We start from the raw sequence: 21,748 nt of genomic DNA on the forward strand, positions 1-21,748 counted from the left end.
GTTTTTCTTTTCAGCTGAAAATACCTATTGATTTAGTAGAACGATTTTAATTGGTATTAATAAGAGGAAAAGATAGAGATAGAGACGAGGAATGTGGAATTTGGCATCTGAATAAGTAAAACAGAGAATATCTGCAGCAAACAGGTTACGCTTCTCGCTGCTGGCAATCTAAAAGTTCAGAAGTCTCTGCAGAAATCATATGCAGTGATTTTGTACAGAATGGAACTTTGGACGCTAACTGCAAAAGCAGTTGAACTGATCAAACACCTTTAGTACGTATTAGAATTTGAAACTCATCACCAGATGAACCAGGCTGACCATGTCCAAAAAAGGCATCAAAAAATATCCGTTGGGAACCCAGAATGAGTCAGGTTATTGTTGCACTGCATGGAGCGGGTCAAGAGCAACACGGGAGCCCCACTCAATATTAACATTGGAGAGGAGTCGCAGAGGAAAGCGGTAGATGAGACCAAAGGTTGCAATCGTAATCGGAAGAAAATATAGAGACAAAGTGACATATATATGAATAAGTTAATCACATTGGGTTGCTAACCGTCCCGATTAGGCCGGGATTGTCCTGGAAAAGAAGTCTCTTTAAAAAGGACTTTTAACAGGCAGGTTAGAATGAAGTGCAGCAAATGGAAACTTTGTAAAGGAAAACTAAAGAAATAAAAGGAGTTGCCGATGAGAGATTTTTTTAGGTAGTAAGCCGCTGACAGAAAACAGGTAGAAAGCAATTAAAAAAGTCGCGACATGGATTCTGGACAAAATGTAGAAAATTAGAATTATTATAAAAACTCTTTTAATTTTCAAAAATCAATACCAATTTGTGAATGCTGTATATAAGATATATTTGGATCCAAATATAATATATTGAATAGTGATGGTCATGCATGGGAACAGAATAGAACTGACGCATTACCCTACTGTTAACATTTTTCGAAAATGGATATGCCCAATTAATAATAGCTATTAGCCAATCACTGCTTAGCTTACAGATCGACTCAGTATGCAACAAATGTCAGATCATTCACACGGAATATAATAATATATGTAATTAAATATAGAATTGGCTACTGGCTTTTTTTTAATTTGCACAAAACAATATTGTCTTTATAGTTTTCAGAGATTGTATTAGCTCACGTTATTGACAAACCGACTGACGGTAACTGATAGTGAGTCCTACAAAAAACGTACAAACTGGCGTACTAAATAATCTTTCGATTAAAATAGGGTGTACTCTGTGCTAGGATCAATGATATGGGTGTTTGGGTTCTCTTTTACAAGAACCTACCCGTCAAATTTCATAAGACAACCACGGCAAAATAAAATTCATAAAAACAGGGAAAATAAGGAACATTATTCAAATTAACGTTAACGTAATATTTATAAAAAAAATTTCTCCGTCATTCAAGTATATATTTGCCTTAACTAAGCAATTGTTATTATTTCAGATTATTCAGACTGAACAATGTTCCTTAAGCCTCAATGACATTGAGCTACTTTACAAGCTGTTTTTTGGCGAATTTAAAAGCGGGCGTGTCAGCTAGTGCGATTGTGATGATGACACACAAAACTTTCCACTCGCTCGGAAGCCAACAAGCTAGCGAGTTGAAACTGTCATTTTTTATACTAGTTTGACAGGATGTATTGAGTAGTTTGTTTTTTTAGCGGGAGGTCACTACAATCGCTCTACTACGCAGACCCACACGCCAGCGTGTAAAGTAAAGTAAAATACAGGTTCCTACCTATATAGCTACAACAGTGGAGGTAGGCTGTAAGATCAGCCATAAATAGTGGACGCTAAACTTTGTCAGTCAAATGTATTTGTTTTCATAGAAATAAGACTCCAATTTACAGACGGAGTTGGTTAGTTTTTAATATTCAATTTAAACCCTGCGAAACCAAGCCATAATAAATAAGTCAAAAAATACTTGCACCTGCATGACGTTTTGAACATTTTTATCATATTCCACATGCCTGCACTTTTCGAATGTCATGTCAAAATCACGATTTTTTGTTTTCAGCGGTTGGCACTATGTATTTTCTATGAGAATGTTGTCTATTATCTTTGGTATGCAAGTTGGGTTCTATTTAAAATATTATCTATGGATGTCATGTCAAACGTAATTTTAACGTACGCACAAGTAGAAACTGTTTAAATTAATTGAAATTAGCATGAATAATTAATAATAATTCAAATTACTAATACATTATAGTAGGCACTCTTCAGTGAATTTACGAGATGGTGCACGTTCAAAATATTCTGCAAAATGACCAAACCATAGACATTTTTATCGCCGTGAGTTTACATGATAGTCCACGATATGCACCCCAATGTGGGTGGGCCTTAACCAGCAAAGTTTAATGTGCACAATTTATGGCGGATCTTAACAGCCTACCTCCACCCTTCACTACAGAGCTAAAATGGAGGTGGATGAGTTAATAATGCAATGGATGCAATATTTTTTATATTATTAGATGCTTATAACATACTAGGTAGGTACATACATATGGATGACATCTTAAGGCTATACCTCAGTTGAGGCATGGTCTAAAAAGATCGTGGCTAGGCGATGCGCGGATTGCGGGTGCAAATGACGCATGCCGAACGAAATATAATTTGTCATATAAATCTAACATGCGTCCATTTAATGTTCTGTTTATTGTTCTATTAGAAACAATAATAATATATTCATTGACATGTTTTCTTTTTAAAGTAAATGGGTAACGTTTTTAGTCATCTTTACACGATTTAAGAATTAATACCCCTGTCGCCATCACTAAACAAATTGACGTATTAACACCTCGACGTTCGCTCTCAGATTGCCAGCGACTCCAAAATTTCGTTGCGCCTAAAGTTGAAAATTATTTGCCGTTTCACTGAAGTATCGCCTTAATATTGTGTATTGAGATAAATGTACAAAACAAAATATTTACTAAATGACAACTGTTTCAAACGACTATTTTTCGTGCAACATGCGTAAATGATTGTACATTGTTTGACAGAGAAAAATAAAGACATAAACAAACACATCATTCGATTATTTTAATCTGTATTTTGAATGGTTATAAATAGTTTTCTGAGGATTTAAATCAAAAGAAAATATGACGCGACGACGCAGTAAAATAGAATACCTAATACAACGCGGATAAAATATGAATTGTCACACTAAACCGGCAAAAAGGCGAAATTGTAAACAAAAGAAAGCTCAAAATAAGAAAGAATTCGTCACAAAATTGGAGCCATAATCGCATATTGTTTTGAGCCGATCGAAATCGCCGCAAAATGACATTTTTATTTTTCGCCGTACCGTGGTCAATTAAAACAATGAATACTTGCCAATTGGTACATAATTTCGTCTGTTCGTCATCGCCCATATTAACTTTGTGTATTGTCTGGTTTGATTTGTGTCTAAATTGTGTTTTTAATTCGGTATCTGACGTCTGTCTTCGGAATTCTAACCTCACTTTTGTACAATATCGAGAACTGCCGACGGCGCATGCGCGCTCGCGATTTTTCCAATAGGCGACTGAATTTGCGGGCAAAGGGGAATTCTAAATTTAAAATAATATCACACACACATATGCATAATTTTCTTTATTTATTTTGGCGCGTTGCCAACAAAAAAAAGATTTCCAATTGTATTCCAATTAGTTCGAAAAGGGGAATGAAATTTATAGGTAGGTAGATAATAAAAAAAAGGGTAATAAGTATCATAAAATAAAATATGATGATATTAGGGATCGATAATTATTTATTTGCGTTTAATTTTATGCTCATCGATTATTTTGTAATGAAATTGATTCCTTGGCAATAATATTGCTACCAGTGGCCTCTAGCGCAGTGTTGCCAACCGTACTATAATTAGGTATGGTAAAGTACTATAATAATAATAAAATTGTGATTCTGCAAAAAATGTACAATACTATAATTTTACGACGAATATGCCAAAATACTATAATTTTAAAGGATTTAAGCCGAAAAATTTTCCAGTTTCCAGACAACGGAAGTAAACTAGACATCGTGAATCCGAAAAAAAAATTGTCCTGTTAAACCTTCATACATTTTATTTCCAATCAGTGAGCTGAATTTTTTAATGGAAAGATATTTTCATCATTGCTATGTTTAGGTACCTACTTATTTCTATATGTACCTAATGATTCTCCTCGATTTGCCGCCCTTCGAGTAACTGCTGCCCCCAAGCGACGCTCAATCTGCCTACCCCCACGGGACGTCACTGCGTTATTTAATATATTATTTTAAATCAATACGTAGTAGGTATCTATTTCAATGCATTATTCTTCTTTTGGCTCTGTTTTCTATCGAAGGTTAGCGGTCAACTTGCAGTACCTATAGTTCCTATCCTGGAACAGTTGAATGAGATCCTCAATGCCTTGGACATTGAGCCATAGTGGCATGTTGTGTAACCAAGAGAATCTCCTTCTACCAGTGGTGAAGGGTTGAGGTAGGCTGTTACATCTGACAAAAATCAACATAATCAGTCGGGGTTGATCCATAGCTGCATGAAGGCCTCCCCTAACTCTCTCCACTCTTCTCGGTCCCTAGTTCTTTGCTACCACGTAAATCCACTGAACTTTATGAGCTTGTCTGTCCTAGGTGTATAACAATATTAAAGGTACTTAGATACTTACATTAAATTTAGCCAAAACCTTTTAAATGCATCTTTTTTTAGGCAGGCTCAACATAAATAGTGCACACTAAGCTTTGTCTGTCATACATATTTATTGCAGATAGTATAGGTTAGTTTTCAAAAATTAATGAAACCCTGATTAAAAAAGTAAGCATAGATTAGGTAGGTATATTTAAAATGTTTTGACTAAATTCAAAACCTCAATTATTTATCATTTTGATATTCCTGCACAACTATTGCCACTTGATTACTATGGGCGCAGGCACACACATGTGTCAACGCAGGTCTTATTTGATACGAATTGGATACAACAAATCCAATCGGTGATTCTAATTGGATGCAATTGGAATCAAATAAGACCATGCGTCGACACACATTCACTGCAATGTCGTGTGTCTGCAGCGTAAGAGCAGTTTCACACGAGACACTGGTATCTGGACACTGCATACACATGAATGCGACACACGTGTCTCCGTCTGAACGCGCCCATTCATTTATGTGTTAATACAGTCTCTCGAGACACCTGTGTCTCGTGTGAAACGGCTCTAAGGGTCTCATACCTTTTTTTTCTAACTTCAAGGTGACCTATATGGGCGTTGGCTAATAATAATTGCTGGCAAGCTATAATATCTTGTTTTAATCCATCCAATAGGTTCCAAATGCTTGGGTGACTACAATGAAATAATAAATTAAATTTAAGGCATTGTGAAAACCTTCACAACAATCTGTAGTCTGATGACATCTCTCAGCAGCAGCCTCAAAACGATTCCATATTCCAATTGGAAAGAGAAGTGATCTTCCTGTAACTCCTTCGATGTAGATTGAGAACACAGAACAAATTAATAAATAGAATTCCGATATGCTATTCCCCAATACACATTTTGACAGGGTTTTGAAAGTGAACCACACATTATAGACGTGCAATATTGTGTTGCAACCTTCAAATACACTAAAATTGAATGAGCGTCAGTGCATAAAACGAGAGCAGTTGTCAGAACTAAAGACAAGCGTATTCTTTACATGTGTACAAGTTTATCCTATATTCTTCCATACTCGAGATCGGTTATTATTATTTCCGAGTTCCCTGATTGAGAAGAAATATGTGAGAATTACATTGTAGTTATAGTCATCCGGAAATATGGCAGCTAGTTTGTCTAAGACAGTTCGTACATCTTGGTATTGGCACAAAGTAGAGAGCAGGTAGGGACTTCAGTTTCAACTTTATGAAAACCTGTGTTATTAATAATTTATACAACATGGCCACGCGGCTTAAGCGTACTGGGTCCCAGGTTCGAATCCTGGGTCTGACAAGTACACTTATTGTTTTTCAATTTGTGTATGAGTCAGAGTATGGACCTAACAGGTTGAACAAGTGGCTGACATCCATTTCTCGTAAAAACAAAATCTGTTAATACAAACCTCCACTCTGTGTAGGCCCATATCGTCGTTTCCATTGCAAAATTATATATCTGCAAAATATGCGTTTTTGACATTTTTGTATAATTAAAACCGCAAAAATCACCTTTACACACATGCAAAATAACACAATTTACAAAAATTGCATTATCGATTAAATTATGAAAACCTTTTTTGAATTTATTCAAGTGCCATACATTTTGTAAACTGTTTTTATGCTCCCCTGAAAACTTGAGATTTTGCAGATATTCAATTTTGCAATGGAAACGACGATATGATCTTTTACGATCGGACATGGTCGGAAAAATACAACATTTATAAAGATATGAGAATTACTTTCTGAATTTTTATAGTTGTTTATTCATGGAACCACTAAACGCGCCACTGTATGGTACTTTCAACGAGTCGAACTTCAATCATTTTGGCTGGCAATGACAAGGTTGTATAAAATATAATATGTAAAAATGTCTAATTCTGGAAGTAAAGTGTGAAATCTTTACGGTGATAGGCGGCGCGGTGGCTTGGAGAACTACATCCCATCCTCTCGCGTTTCAGTACTTACAATACTTCGAAATCGAAAACCATAGACAAGATACAACACGAGCGCCGCCGCCAGCTCTCACGTTAAAGATTTCGCAGTCTAGGAATGGATATATTATATAAAATAAAACCAAACACATCAATGAAAACATATTATTTATTATAATATGGATAACAGGTCAAGAAAAAACATTAAAAATTAAGTAATTTATTACCACTAATGGACAATTATTATATGACCACTGTAAAGCGCTAATAAACAATGCAATCGTCAAAACAATATACAGAAAAACTTCATATTGTGATACACATAACACGAGATTTATACGCATCGTTTATTGGCTCACTGTTGAGTCCATAACACGTGATTAGTGAAAAAAAATTCACTATGTCTTACACACAGTGTTGGATCACTTCTACAATAAGTGTAGTAAAAAAATTGTATAAAAAAGTACATAATTTATTTATAGAACGATTGGTGGGTAATGCACAGATGTCATAAATCCAGTTTTGAGAAAATCAAAGGTGAAATAGACGAGTGTGTATTTGAATGAATTACTAATATATACTCAGGTCTATGTTGAGGTCTCGAATGCTAAGGAGACGTCTCATTTTGACAAAAGCACTTCTTGCTATCTGAATTTCTTGAGACAGGTCTTATTTTTCATAGTTACATGTAAATTGTAAGTAAAACATTTCACCGTGGGCTTTTTATCGGAAAGAGATGGCCGTATACTATACGGTCTCCAATTTTATTAGATGCAATATGAAAATTAATTCAATTTTTATAGCTGATTTTAGAAAACTTCATGAATTCAAGAATGAAAACCTAACCTGACCTAACAAATAATTTAATGTATCGGCTATTTTCAAAATTTGTTTGCTGCTGGTTTCCTGTAAATGTAAACCAACAAGAACCGTGTTTTATTTAGACATGAATTTTATGTCAGTACTATACAACTTAAAGACGTTAGACGATCTTTAATATACGGCCATATATTTCCGATACTTTCACAGTGAAGTGTGATACGGCGAACAGCATACGTAAAAATTTTACGGACACATCTAGCATCAAAATAGCTGATATACTGAATTATTTGTTAGGTTACGTTTTCATTCTTGAATTTTGCCAAAATCAGCTATGAAAATTGTAATTTTGTAAATTTGTAAACAGTGTAGTATACAGTCATCTCATTAAAACTCACAGCGAACTGTGCTACGGTGAAATGTTTTACGTACAATTTACATGTAATGATGGAGAGGATATCTTCTTGAATACCGTACTCTGATACCGTACAATATTTTCACAGCATTAAGTATGTCTCAGATCAGGGTTTTGTGTATTAAAACTCAATTTCTATAAACAATTGACATACAAAATCTGTGCACTGACCCATCATGTGTATTGTGGGTAGTTAGGTACATAATATTACTTAACATAGACACCAAAAAGGCAAGAAGTGAAGAGTGAAATAGTGTTAAAAATAACATAGTATAAAACATAAAATTAAGCCCCTATGATAATAATACCTAAATTAGTTATAGGCAATGACATTAATATGGACGAAGCATCTGGAAAAAAAATGACACTCACTTTTTTGTCGGGTCTGCCGAATGGCATAATCTGTTCTAACGCCATTACAATAAAGGTGATATTGCTATAAATTCTTGACGCTTCTTTTCGGGTCTGCCGAATGGTTCGGTTCGAACGGGTTCGCTCAAACGAACATTGATACTAGAAACACTGTTCTAACGCCATTACAATAAAGGTGATATTGCTATAAATTCCCGATGCGTGATATCGCATAATAGATATTGCGTGACGTCTATCTATGCACATGCGAATGTTACGTTTGAATTTACTTGCTAGCTACTGTACTGAGTGCGTCGTCCATTAATAATGTCATTGGTTATAGGGATATTATATTTCAAGCGAGTGAGAATGAGTTCATCTAGTTTTAAAGAAAATGGAGTACCTTTCTCGCTCACTGGACTTTTTTGAAGCAATTAAATAGTATATATTTACAAATTTGATACAGTTCAGCAGTCTGGAAAATTTACGTAAGCAGTTGGCCGTATCACAGTTCACCGTGAGCGATGCTTTGATAGCAAATTCACTTATAAAAACATTTTAAAAATAAATCATAAAAACCATCGAAATATAAGGGAAAGACAGAAGAAAATAAGTAAATTAAAAATACAATCGTATCGTTTGTATTTATATAAAATTCTGAATGTTTCCAAAGTAGGTTAGCATGTGGTTACTCGTAACTATGAAGTCATACTAATCAATATCAGATTGAATCTAATAAAATTCAAAACATTATTATCTGCAATGCTCTGCGAATAATGCATATTTTTTATCTCAATGTTATACGGCCATCTTTTTCTGGAACGAAAGCTCACGGCGAACCGTGATACAGCGAAATGTAACTAATACAAATACAATTTAGCACCCCAGTTCTAGCTTGTCAGTGTGATTTAAATATGGTGCACTGATAAGTACATGCTTTAATATTTGTGTTTAAATGGTTTGATCCGGTTTTAATGTTAGTTTTGATACAGTATGCCCATTTTTATTAACTGTTAAACCAGACACCCACGGTGGCCGCGCGGCTTAAGGTTATACCTCAGTTGAGGCGCGGACTAAAAAGATCGTGGCTAGGCGATGCGCGGATTGCGGGTGCAAATGAGGCATGTCAAACGAAATATAATTTGCCATATAAATCCAACATGTGTCCATTTAATGTTCTGTTTATTGTTCTATCAGTAACAATAATAATATATTCGTTGACATGTTTTCTTTTTAAAGTAAATGGGTAACGTTTTTAGTCATCTTTATACGATTTAAGAATTAATACGCCCGTCGCCAAAACAAATTACGTGTTTACAGCTCGACGTTTTCTCTCCGAATGGCAGCGAGTCCAAAATTTCGTCGCGCCTATAGTTGAAAATTATTTGCCATTTCACTGATGTATCACCTTAAGCGTTGGACTATCACGCCGTGGGTCTCAGGTTCGAATCCTGGGCCTGGCAAGTACACACAATATTATTGTTTTTCAATTTGTGTGTGAGTCAGGGTATGGACCTAATAGGTTGAGTAGTGGCTGACATCCATTTCTCGTAAACAACAACATCCGTTAATACAAACGTCTACTCTGTGGAGGCCCATATGATCCTATTAGGATCGGACAATATATTGCAATAAATAACTATAAACATAATAAATTTGGACAAACCAACTATTGTTTGTTCTTAAGTCATCACGATTTTAAGCATTTTTTTGTAATGAATCTCTTTAGCTACAGGTATGAATTCATTCAATAAAAATCGAAATGTGACAAAAATTGCAACCGAGGGGCTTACCACAGAGAGAATAACACGCTGCGCCTCTGTCTAATTCTTGTCAGATTTTGACCATAAGCATGTGAAATTATCAGTTTATGGAAATAGACAACTCATAATATGCAATGTTGTTATATACAGCAGAGTAGAATTTATGGTATTGAAGTCAAGCCGATCGATAAAATATGGTATTGCCTACAAAAGAGAGACCAAAATTACAACTAATTACACATAATCCTTTATATTTATTTTTAGATTTACGTTTTGTTCATATTTATGATATTTTTAGCCTCTATTTGTCTATTCTTCGCCATCGTCACATGATGGCTGGCTATCCTATACGCCGTCGTGTCCTTTCTAAGTGAATTACTCACCAACGCTCTATGGTAACATTTAAGTAACGAAAAATCTAATTCGGCAGGATGTATATACTCATTGATAGTATAACACAGCATGCTCTCGGGGCAGTTTAAAGCGCGTAGGCATCCTGCGTATTCGGACCAAACGAGATTCCTCCATTTTATATTATGCCGCTGAGCCAATGGGGCTAGGACGCATGCCGCGAAGGTAGAGTCACCGTAGCTAACGGCTTGAAACTGGTCGACTAATTGCGTGTACAAGTCTTGAAAGTTGTTAATACCGTGCGGGGTCTTATCGAAGTTTAATTTATCGACAGATGTTGACTTTTCTAAGTCGAAAATAATCTTAAAACACTTCTGCAACATCACTTTAACGTGTTCATCTAAGAAAAGAGAATTATCACAAAGAAACACGCAAGATAGTCTGCAGAAACGGTCCGTTAAATTTATCTCAGCCGTTATCTCCGGGAAATATACCTCGGAAACGAATATCCATTTCAAGCAGCACATTACAACGTTTTTGGTCTGCTCTTCTAACGCTTTTGCTAAGTACGTTGCGATTGCACTCTGCGCTGTTAGCTGATCTTGAGACTTTGAATATAACCCAAGAATCGGCATAAACATCCAGTCTCTGGGGAGAATCGGCTGATCCCAATTGGAGACAGTCAACGAAGACATATCTTCGCCGGAGTTTAACTTCAAAGTCGAGATATAACATTCCAATATACTACCAAGATTATTTAGAATATCATCGGTCTCGGACATGTTCAAATTTCTCAATAATCTTTCGGCTGTAAACCATTCTTTTTTGAATACAATATTCTGAAAAATGAATTCTACGTTACTTTTATATTCTGGACTTAATACGTAAGATAACTTAAAAGCTACGTTATAAATAACTTCTTTTTGGTCTTCAGGAAATTGTAAATGGGCCGATAAACATAGACAATTTGCCAATAAATCTAATTCGATTTTGGTAAACCAATTATCAGGCACACTTAATCGAGAAGTATACGAAATTTTCGCAATGTATTCGTATACATATCTGCTTTGAATGAATTCCATAGATAACTCTTTGTTATTAGCCGAGAATATGTATTTCGAAAGTGATGAAACAAAATACATCGGCGACGTAGGTATGAGAGTTGAAGGAAGTCTGTAATCGTTGTCGAAACCGTGACTACATAATCCGGGCAGACTCGTATCTTTAAATTCTTTAGCGATCTTCGTATCGGAGAGAAGATTAGAACTTTCAATTAATTTAGAAGTAATTTTTAGAAAACCCTTCGACTTGAGCATATTTCGAATGGAATTGAAACTTGAATTATTTTGATGACCCATTTGTAGGACGGTGCCGGAGTATAAAAGTGCTGATGAAATTAATTTCAAGTGACTGGCGGTATACTTTTCAACTGTACATAACTGCGCGGACCATTTCTGTAAACCGATGGAAACCAGGATACTGATATCATTTATTTGGTCAGAAATTCCTTGAGGAGAAACATGGGACGCGGCGATAATTCCGTTAGTTAGTAATGTTATTAAAGCGGATGTGTGTTGTTGCATTATAGGATGCGAATCGCAGAGGTTTGTCCCCTTCGTATGTATGTCAAGCATTTTTAAAAGTAGTCCTTTTACGTCAGTCAATTCTTGAAGACCGATCGAGTTACGCAACATGGCCGACCATAAAAAGAATGCCTCAATCTGTACTTTGATTTCGTCAACGTTACCGATTTCAATACTTCCAGTATAACTCATGAGCGATTGGAAAATATGAAATTTATTGTTGCAGGATTCTGCGATAGTTACCGATTGGGAAACTAAGACTCTGATTAATTTTAATGCGCTGCAAATGACTTTGCACTGTTGGGCGTCTGTTTGAAAAAGTTTTCGATTCGAAATAAACTTAGGAATGAAGTTTTCGAAGATGTATTCCATGAGGCCTTCGACGCGGAAGAAACTTTCAGCGTTATCCACGGAATCTCTTGCGATCCTGATCAAAATCTGCAGACAGTATTCGACGCAAATGAAATTTGGCTTTATAATACTCAAAATATAACGCAACCTCGGTAGAATATCTGTCCGTAGAACGCCTCGAATTAAATCTAAATCGGCCAAGTGAAAATCCTTCAATTCATTCTCCGCTGTTTCCGTGTCTTCAATCTCAGATTTGGTGCTTAAAAGTCTAGGTTGTTTCAGACCTTTGTCGCTACCGAGTAGAAAGTCTAAACATGCTTCGTCTATTCTGTTATAAAACATATTGCGTAAAGCTCGTAAAGTTGGTTCGAGAACGATCGGTATATTCTCGTCCAGCGAGAACCGTAAGACAAAGAATATTTTTGTAATCGGTATTTGAATTATACCAGTGTAAATTCCGGCACTGTAGTACTCAAGTATTCCTGCTAAAGTGTTTAATGCGAGAGATCTTTGCTGCGTGATAACAGACCGACTTAATTTAAATAACTCGTCGATTGAATAACCAGGTCTGTGCGGTTCTTCTCCGTGATGGAAGAGTGTCTTCGTTTCTTCGTTGTATTCGGATGTATACGGTAAAAGGTTTCCTTTGAAACCGAACCTGGCCTCGTACGGTTTATCAACGGGTACAGAGCTAATGGTTTCGTGGATATTCTTAATCCATTGCAGTTTATCTTTCTCAAGGGTGTCAAAGTTTACCCAGTTTAGTAAATCTGGATGAGATATTACAGCATTATCTGATAGATCGTTAATGACATCATTATTTTGTGGCAGCATTTCTTCTTTGATTGTAACGGCTTCTGTTGTATTCATATTTGAATCGCTTTCCTTTTCAATTTTAACTTCATCTTTTAACAGATTATTCTCGATTTTCTTCTGCCGTAACGACTTAACAAAGTCGAGCAATCTCGGATCAATCATCGCGGCAAGTGTTTCTTTTTCTTTTAATATCTCTTCTTCAGTCATTTCGTCTAAAATCGCTTTATTAGATACGTGTATATCGGTTGCATCTTTTCCTTGCAGTATAACGGTTGAATTCAAAATGTCGTCGTTTTTAATTTTAGTGTCTTTAGCTATTGCAGATGGCGTCGGTGTTGGTGCGTCGACGTCCATTTTGTTTTTCTTTTTTGATTGCTGTGAAAAAATACTTTTTCGTTCGGAAGTAACACTGCTGTCTCGTTTTTTAGCTTTTGGAAATCCTTCAACACATAACGGATCGAAAACGGGTTTATCTGTTAAATCTGTATTTTTTTCTACAATATCCCCGAGAACAAACGGCAGCAAGGTCGGGTAATACACCTTATCGTCGATATGCGAAGTTTTATTGTCAACGAGCGGTTCTTCTTCCATATTTTCACCAAGAACCGTAGTGCTTTCACAGAACCTGACCTTGGTATCCTTTTTCATGACAGTATCGTCCGTATACTTGGATATTTTCGGCTCATACTGAACGTCATCAGAGTTTTTGTGCTTTCGCAAGTTGACCACTTTCGCCGCGGGCTGCAAGTCTTTATTCTTCTTCTTTTCGGCCATGTACGCCTCCTGCAGTGCGAGAATATCATCCTCGCTGTCTCCGGGTTTCGGCCGTGAATACATTATCGGGCGAAGTCACTTTACAATCTTTGGCATAAACATTCGAAACCACGATTGGTGGATTGCAGGTTATGTTTTGAGGTATGGAGTGTTATATTACAAAAATGTTATGACGTTCTCGCTCAAAAATTAACAAAATTATTAAAACAGTTACAAAATTGATTTAAAGCGCAAGAATGTGGTGCATTTTTAAAGAAATACGGGTAGACAATACTGGAAAATGCACTGCTTTGCAATAAAAAAGGGCTGTCAAAACAAAACGGTTATGTATTGCCATTTACCAACGCCTGGTGTCTGTGAATCATAGATAATATATCTAAAAAAATAAATTCAAATATATGAGTGATAACCTCTTTATCAGAAAATGTAATACCTACCTATTTTATAAAGTCTGTAGGTAGGTAGTCGTAAGTAATAATTAAAAAATAATAAACATTATTTTCCATATTGCACTAATATAACTAAAAGGGTTATTATTGATCCGGTAGTCTGAAACAAGAACAAAAATGACAATGAAAATTAACAAAATAATATAATTAATATAAAGAACTTTATATCGATGCAGATCACAAACCTTCTATGTCAAATTTTTCAATTTTGACTATATGGTATCAAAAAATAAACAAAAAATTAACGGATCTGTTAAAGTTTACCTCCTATGTCAAAGAGAAAATAAATATAGCCCAGTTTATTGATCTTTTAATTAAAACTCCTATGAGGCGTCTAATTTCAAAAAGCGACAAGTCCACAATTCAATATTATCGGGAAACAACGTTTTTATGTTTCTAGCTTCAATTATTTGTTTTAACATTTGTTTCAGCCGATAAACTCTTAAAATGTAATAAATATAGGCAAAATAAAATTGGACTTAGCGCTACTTGTACTTCACTTTTTAATTTATCCCGCATAAGGCACATATTTCCGTGGCACTGTCATAAGTTTACCAGATGCTATAGCATGGGAGACGCCTTTTTCAATATTTTAACGTTACCTTATTGGTTGACTTAAACACGCGTGAAATCAACCAAACTTTAAATAATATGAAACACGGACTTGGCGCTTTTTGTAATAAATCTAGACTTAAAATATTTTTTTTCGTAGGGTTATGTCACGTTTTGGAATTTATAGATCAATACATATTGTGTAAAATTATACAAAGAATACGTGCGTATTTTTTTCTCGTTTTTGACCAAATGTGGACTTGTCGCTTTTTGGAATTGGGCGCCACCTATGTCATATTCATCGTATTATGCTGCACAAACCTCCTACACGACGTGAGTAAAGTTAGAAGTTTTGTGAATACATAATATACATGTTAACACAGCGACGTGAAGTTGCTGCACATTGCTTATACCTATATCAGTTCATTGTATGAAGCGATCAGTGAAGTTTTACAAGCAAAACTGTAAGTATACAAAAAGTGTTTTATTAGAGGTAATAGGGTTTTAGGTCTACGTTTTCGATAATAAAAACGCAAATTATGAGTTTCAGAAGTAGAAAGATCATGCGATTAGCATTGGAAACAAATAAAAATCAAGAATTGTCGGTATGTATAAACCTATACTTTTAGATTCTGTTCAAGATAATGAAAATATTCTATCGACTGTGATAATATAAACAAAAGCAAAGTGCTTGGAAACGAAATATATCTGCAAATAATAGAATGAAAGAACAGGAATATCGGGGCCGAGTTAAAGACAATTACAGTAAACAACATACTGTAAAAATAAAAACAAACGAAAGCTTGGTCCACGTTGCATCTCACAAGCATGACGTGTCTCATCTGGAAAACGTTTTTTTTCTCACAGATATATCAAGAAACCCGAGAACTTAAACCACTTTTGGTTGTATATGTCATAGCTAGAGAGAAAACCATACGTTTCTTTACTAATAGATTGTATAGACCAGAAGCTATATTATAAGAACTCTGGAGGTAGAAGGGAGTAAGTATACCTATCACTACCACTTAAAGATAAACGAGGAAAGACAAGATTTGCCGATAAATGTTCTGTAATACTTTTGCCATAAGAGTTTAGAGTATTAGAAATTGGGCTAAAAATACCATTCACGGAATACCAAAAACAGTAATGCAAGGACAATGAGCGAAATGTTGATACTAGGAAAAGATATGCTGCAGAATTTATCAGTTCACTACCAAGAATGGAGTCACAATACTGCCGTAGGGATCCATTAAGACTCTTTCTTGAACCAGTGTTTCGTTAGAAAATGGGCCTTTATCTAGTTTATAAAGATAGATGTAACGAAACATCAAATAAGGCATTGTCACAGTTTACATTTGATGAAGTTCACTTATAAGAAGACTTAGAAGCTCCGACATTTTACATCTCTTGATTAATCACCTAACGAACCTCATAGGTACCTATTAAATTAGAAACCAGTCCATTAAAATATTGAGCGATGGGTGCGTGTATCAAAATGAGAACAATATTCATGCAAATTTAATGCACTCCTCGAATTGGCAGTAACATATCAATTCGAGATTACCTACTCAAAAATACTTGGAGGTTAGGTACACGTAAATGGAGGAGATTTTGTACATGCTGCAATCGAAAGAGAATTGAAGAACAGGGAAATTCATCCGCCATCTGATTATGCAGTGGCTACATGAAAAGCTATAAATATGTCATTTCCTTATAGAGCGCACTATGTAACTCATGTTGTTTTACTTAACTATAATGTACTAGTGACTTAGGTAGGAATACGTTAGTAAGACCCAGAAACAAAAAAGGGGATCCAATTATTGTTAACGATGTGTTTCACTTGGCTTACCTTCCAAATGGGAAGATCATAACAGTTCCAATTTTTTGTCCAAGATTGCACGGTTCAAGAAAAAATATCGGCCAACAAGTTCAAACACTTCAGGAACTGAAATGTGTTATTCCAAGGGACTGTCACCATTTTTATGACTTTTTACAACATTTATAATTTAAATATGTTACAATTTTAAAAAAGCCTCATACATAACTATGTTGGGTTTGATTCCATTGGTTATTTATAAACATGTACATTAGTTAAATATACATTAATTGTTATTAATTATATAATTATGCAGCCATTAAATATTTAACTCCTATGTCACACAAACTGTTTCATTATTTTTTAAATAAAACTTTTTACTTTTCTCATAAAATGTAATGTAAAGGAAAACCTCCTATGTCAAATATTTCAACAAATCTGAGTGCACAATACTTCTATGTCATGATACATGTAATACGGCTAATATTAGTTATAAATAAAGTTATACAATCCTTAAAAAATACAAAAACATTAAACTTTGGATATTTTTTTTTAATAAAAGTGTTACATTATCAAATAAATCAGTTTTTATCTTCCCCTGTAAAATCCCATTTTTTTACTAAGAAGGTTTGTGATCTGCACCATCGATATATATAACGTTTTTAAATTTTCTGTTAAATTATTATTTATGCTCAATATGCTCAAACTTGTACTTGATATGAAGTAAATAAAAAACAAACAAACAAACAAATATAGAATACTGAAATATCATTTTGACATTTCATTTTGATTTCCATAGTAACGCACGTATATATTAATAATTTAGTTGCTAGGACCACCCCCTTAGCAACCAATAGTCTTACGTTGTAAAATAATGGTTTCACAATAAAGAATGAGACTATAATTTATAGGTGAATCGTAAAAGCAATATTTTGTGATTATACTTCGCCCAGACGTTCCGATTTAGTTGACAAATTTAATATGGTAAATTTTAGTTTATTAACACTCCGAGCAAATCGGGTATTGCCTCCAAACCCGCTGGTTTTGTCAGTGGATTCTTGATTCTTAATAATATAGCCCTGTTCCATTGGGTCCGCGGAATTTCTCTGTGGATCCATAGGATCTCAAACTTATTATTATTTGATATTGTAGTCAGTGACGTCCCTAGATAAAATGCCGCCCCTAGGCAGCGCCAAAATACCGCCCCATTTTTTATACAGTATTTTTACCATCCTTTAATGAGTGCAGTATCTAAGAAATGTGCTGTATGGATCCATTACTAACAAAATATCAAACTAATTATTCGCAAATCTGCCCGTGTCGTTTCTGGTCATCAAGGACGTCGAAGGGCAACGGCAGTAAACCAGATATCGCGAACCCGAAAAAACCAGTGAGCTGAATTTGTTAATGAAAAGATATTTTCGTTATTACTAAGTTAACACATTTACTGCTGACCAGATAATGACTGATTAATTACCACATTTAAATATCATGTTAATTATATCTAATGGCCAACTAATGCAAACGCGCCAGTCGCGTTGTAAGCATTAAATTTCTATACAACCTAGCTATTTTTATATATTCCAAATGATTCTCCTCGATTTGCCGCCCTTCGAGTAACTGCCGCCCCCAAGCGACGATCAATCTGCCTACCCCCACGGGACGTCACTGATTGTAGTAATCTCGCCAAAATGCTTCCGTTGACCATTATTACCGTGAGTTCGAATTAATTTCATTAAGGGGGGACATGCTCAGCGTAGGTCAAAATGGAGCTTTTGTTCTATTTTCAAAGCATGATCCTGGACATACCTTAAACGCTGTAGATAATCTATTTATATAATTTTGAAGCCTTATTATCCTTTATAGTTATTTTAAACATTTGATGACTGCATAAAGTATTTTTATTACATAAAATAGTATTCTTTTAAACCTCTCGCTCTAATGTTTTAGAATATAGACATATTTCAGTACATAAATGTGCAGTGGTGTTAAGATTTTTTACATTTATAAATTTTTAAATGCATTTAAAAAACCATCAGTATAATTTATATCGATATTATTATAGTGAAATATTTACGATAAAAAAATTATATTTATAATCTCTGTGATCCCAAATTTGACAAGAATTGGGCATTTTATTATTCAAAAAATGGGCAAGATTAACACATTTGAAGATAATTCTAAAGATACTCATTATAAGCTTGGTCTTTGACCATTAAAGTGTGATAAACATCCTACGAATAATGATTGCTTTATAATAAAAATTGACCTAAGAATAAGGTAGTGTTTTTTTGAAATACGCCATTTCTTTTGGCATTCCCCAGTGGTTAAGCTACAACATATGGCCGTAGCCATAAATTGACAAACTATAATAAAAGTAGGGAGTAAAATGATGTTAACGCGCGTGTTTGAACAAAAAAGCTACATTTTGACCCATGCTGAGCATGTCCGCCCTTATAATTAGTAGATTAAGATTGTGGTTAAATTAAACTTAATTTATCTAGGTAACTATATACTTTATATATAGGTAGGTACCTATCATATTATTTTCTTCCTTTCCGACGTCATCAGATGGAGCAATGCCCACGATAATCTCGTGATAGGTACATAATATAATAGTACTATTATAGTGGACTGGGTGGTGTCAGAAGCCCACGACTTAGTATTTTGAGTTCTCATGATGGAATCTAAAAGGGTTGACGAGTGCAGGGAGCATAGAAGATTATTATATTGTTATTAATTTATTATAGATACCTACCTCGTTGGGCCGATTATAATCCCAATCCAATCCTTAAACCCGCAAAAATATGTCATACCTACCATTATTATTATTATCGTCATCCAGGCACTTAACAATCACGGGTCATCAGTTTGACCGAGATAGGTAGTTATTTATTAGTACCTAGACAACGAAAGAGTCAACTTGCTATAGTGTGGCCGTCGTTTAAGCAAGAACTCAATACGAGACTCCGTACGAGCTCAGTAAATCAGAACATCTATTAAAAGCGTGTTACTGGCACACAGGGCTCGAAATGGAAAAGTTTACGAACCGAAGCGCTCGAAAATTTTCTGAGGATATTAACCAATGACATTATTAATGGACAACGCACTCAATATAGTAGCTAGCAAGTAAATTCGCGCATAGCGACATTCACACACGTATGATAGACGTCACGCAATTTCCATTATGTGATATCACGCATCGGGAATTTATTGCAATATGACCTTTATTGTAATGGCGTTAGAACAATGTCAATGTTCATTTGAGCGAACCCGTTCGAACCGAGCCATTCGGCAGACCCGACGAAAAGCATTGGGAATTTATAGCAAAATCACCTTTATTGTAATGGCGTTAGAACAGATTATGCCATTCGGCAGACCCGACAAAAAGTATCATTTTTTTCCAGATGCTTCGTCCATATTAATGTCATTAATATTAACATGGTTATCAAATTTTATGGGTAGGTATTTATTAAACATAAGTGTGCTAGATTTTTTGTTATATGGCATATCTAGCTCAGACGGTCAACATATTTTAACCACGAGACGGAGCGATAACTTTACAGATTCCACTGGGTCTATTCTATACTTAGGATACTTAGGATACTATATACGATTCTATACGTACGATAGGTCTGCACATATCTTGCTGCTGTTAAAATATCGCACTTATTGCAACAATAAAAACCAGCTTCGTGTAATTGTTACAATAAGTGCTAATATTTTGATACACACCTACCCTAAGTTTGATAATATTTATCACTTTATCACTTTAGCGGTCGATAAGCATAGAATAGATCCACACGAACCAGAACGGCACTCCGGTCCATTTCGAGCCCTGCTGGCACAGGGTGTCTGATCATTCATACAAACGTCATCATCATTCATATTAACCCAAGTGTAACAACGAGAGTGACATTCCAAAATGATTTACCTACTAGTGAGTGAGTGCATGACCCGGGACTAGGTCCGGTGCCCGCCAGTCCTCTGAACATCAAAGGTCAGTGCCCAGTATTCTCGTGTAAATCGCCCCCCCCCCAGATCCGGAATCCACAAGCATCCTTCAAAATGACAATCCACAAAAGCTCAACCACTACCATAGGTATCGAAAAAAATACACTTACGTTTCCTATTATTCCTCTATCGACAATTTGAATTCCCATGCAAGTAAAATATATTGGCCTCTGCTTCAAGAGTTGCAAAAATATTTTTAAATCAGCTTTTATACCTTTATCGTCTGTTGATGTCAGCGCTTTTGTTATAATAGTTTCCGTCTCTTTTCCCTGGTCAAAATAATAAAAAAAACACTGGTAAGTAGGTGATAATTACTATTATTATGGTTACTTATATTTTATACCTAAACTATTTACAGCTACCCTTGAAGACTTATTCAGGCAACTTGACTGGAATGACAAAGGGATCCCCATAAATGGAGAATACCTGAGTCATCTGCGCTTTGCCGATGACATAGTAATTTTCTCGCAAGACTCAGAAGACCTCCAAAGCAGAATGCAGGAACTCGCTGAAGTAAGCAACAAAGTAGGTTTGAAAATAAATGTAACAAAGACGAAAGTCATGTTCAACTGCTTTGCAGGCCAAAAAGAGATCCTCATCAATGGCACTCAGCTCGAACAGGTGAAAAGCTACATCTATCTGGGACAACAAGTATCTATAGATGGATGTATATTTGATGAAATTGTTCGCAGAGTAAAGCTAGGCTGGAGTGCTTTTGGCCGCCTGAATAATGTCTTCAAAAGTGACCTTCCACTGTGCCTAAAGCGCAAAGTGTTCAACCAGTGTGTGCTTCCCGTGATGACATATGCGTGTGAAACATGGACCCTAAGTAAAAGAGAGATCCAGAAACTTAGAGTAGCACAACGTGGTATGGAGAGGTGCATGCTGGGCATAACGCGAAAGGACAAAAAGAGGAATGAGTGGATAAGGAAGCAGACAAGGGTTTGCGATGTAATAGAGTTTATTAAAAGCCTTAAATGGAGATGGGCTGGACACATAGCTCGAAGAAGAGACAATCGTTGGACAAATCTAGTCATCCAGTGGTATCCAAGAAGTACAAAACGTCCACAAGGTAGACCTAGAGGTCGCTGGATC

The 21,748-nt window shown here is 35.4% G+C and overlaps 2 protein-coding genes across 2 annotated transcripts in view; both read right to left on the reverse strand.

The window, feature by feature from the left end:
• The window catches only part of LOC147069399 (uncharacterized), a 32,029-nt gene extending 28,501 nt beyond the window's left edge, over nt 1-3,528 (reverse strand). The window contains exon 1 of the mRNA XM_085950799.1: nt 3,344-3,528. Coding sequence (XP_085806925.1) covers nt 3,344-3,381 — 38 coding nt within the window. The 5' untranslated portion in view covers nt 3,382-3,528. The remainder of the gene's footprint in view (nt 1-3,343) is intronic.
• A 3,229-nt stretch (nt 3,529-6,757) lies between these two features.
• On the reverse strand, nt 6,758-14,179 carry LOC147069400 (RNA polymerase II-associated protein 1). The gene has a single exon (XM_085950364.1). It carries the CDS (start codon nt 13,883-13,885, stop codon nt 10,214-10,216), a length of 3,672 nt encoding a protein of 1,223 aa, XP_085806490.1. The 5' UTR covers nt 13,886-14,179; the 3' UTR covers nt 6,758-10,213.
• Nucleotides 14,180-21,748: the final 7,569 nt, after the last annotated feature.

The sequence above is a fragment of the Rhyacophila brunnea genome, unplaced genomic scaffold (assembly GCF_057557595.1).
Source record: "Rhyacophila brunnea isolate RB1 unplaced genomic scaffold, BYU_Rbru_1.0 scaffold_23, whole genome shotgun sequence".
Lineage (NCBI taxonomy): Eukaryota > Metazoa > Arthropoda > Insecta > Trichoptera > Rhyacophilidae > Rhyacophila > Rhyacophila brunnea.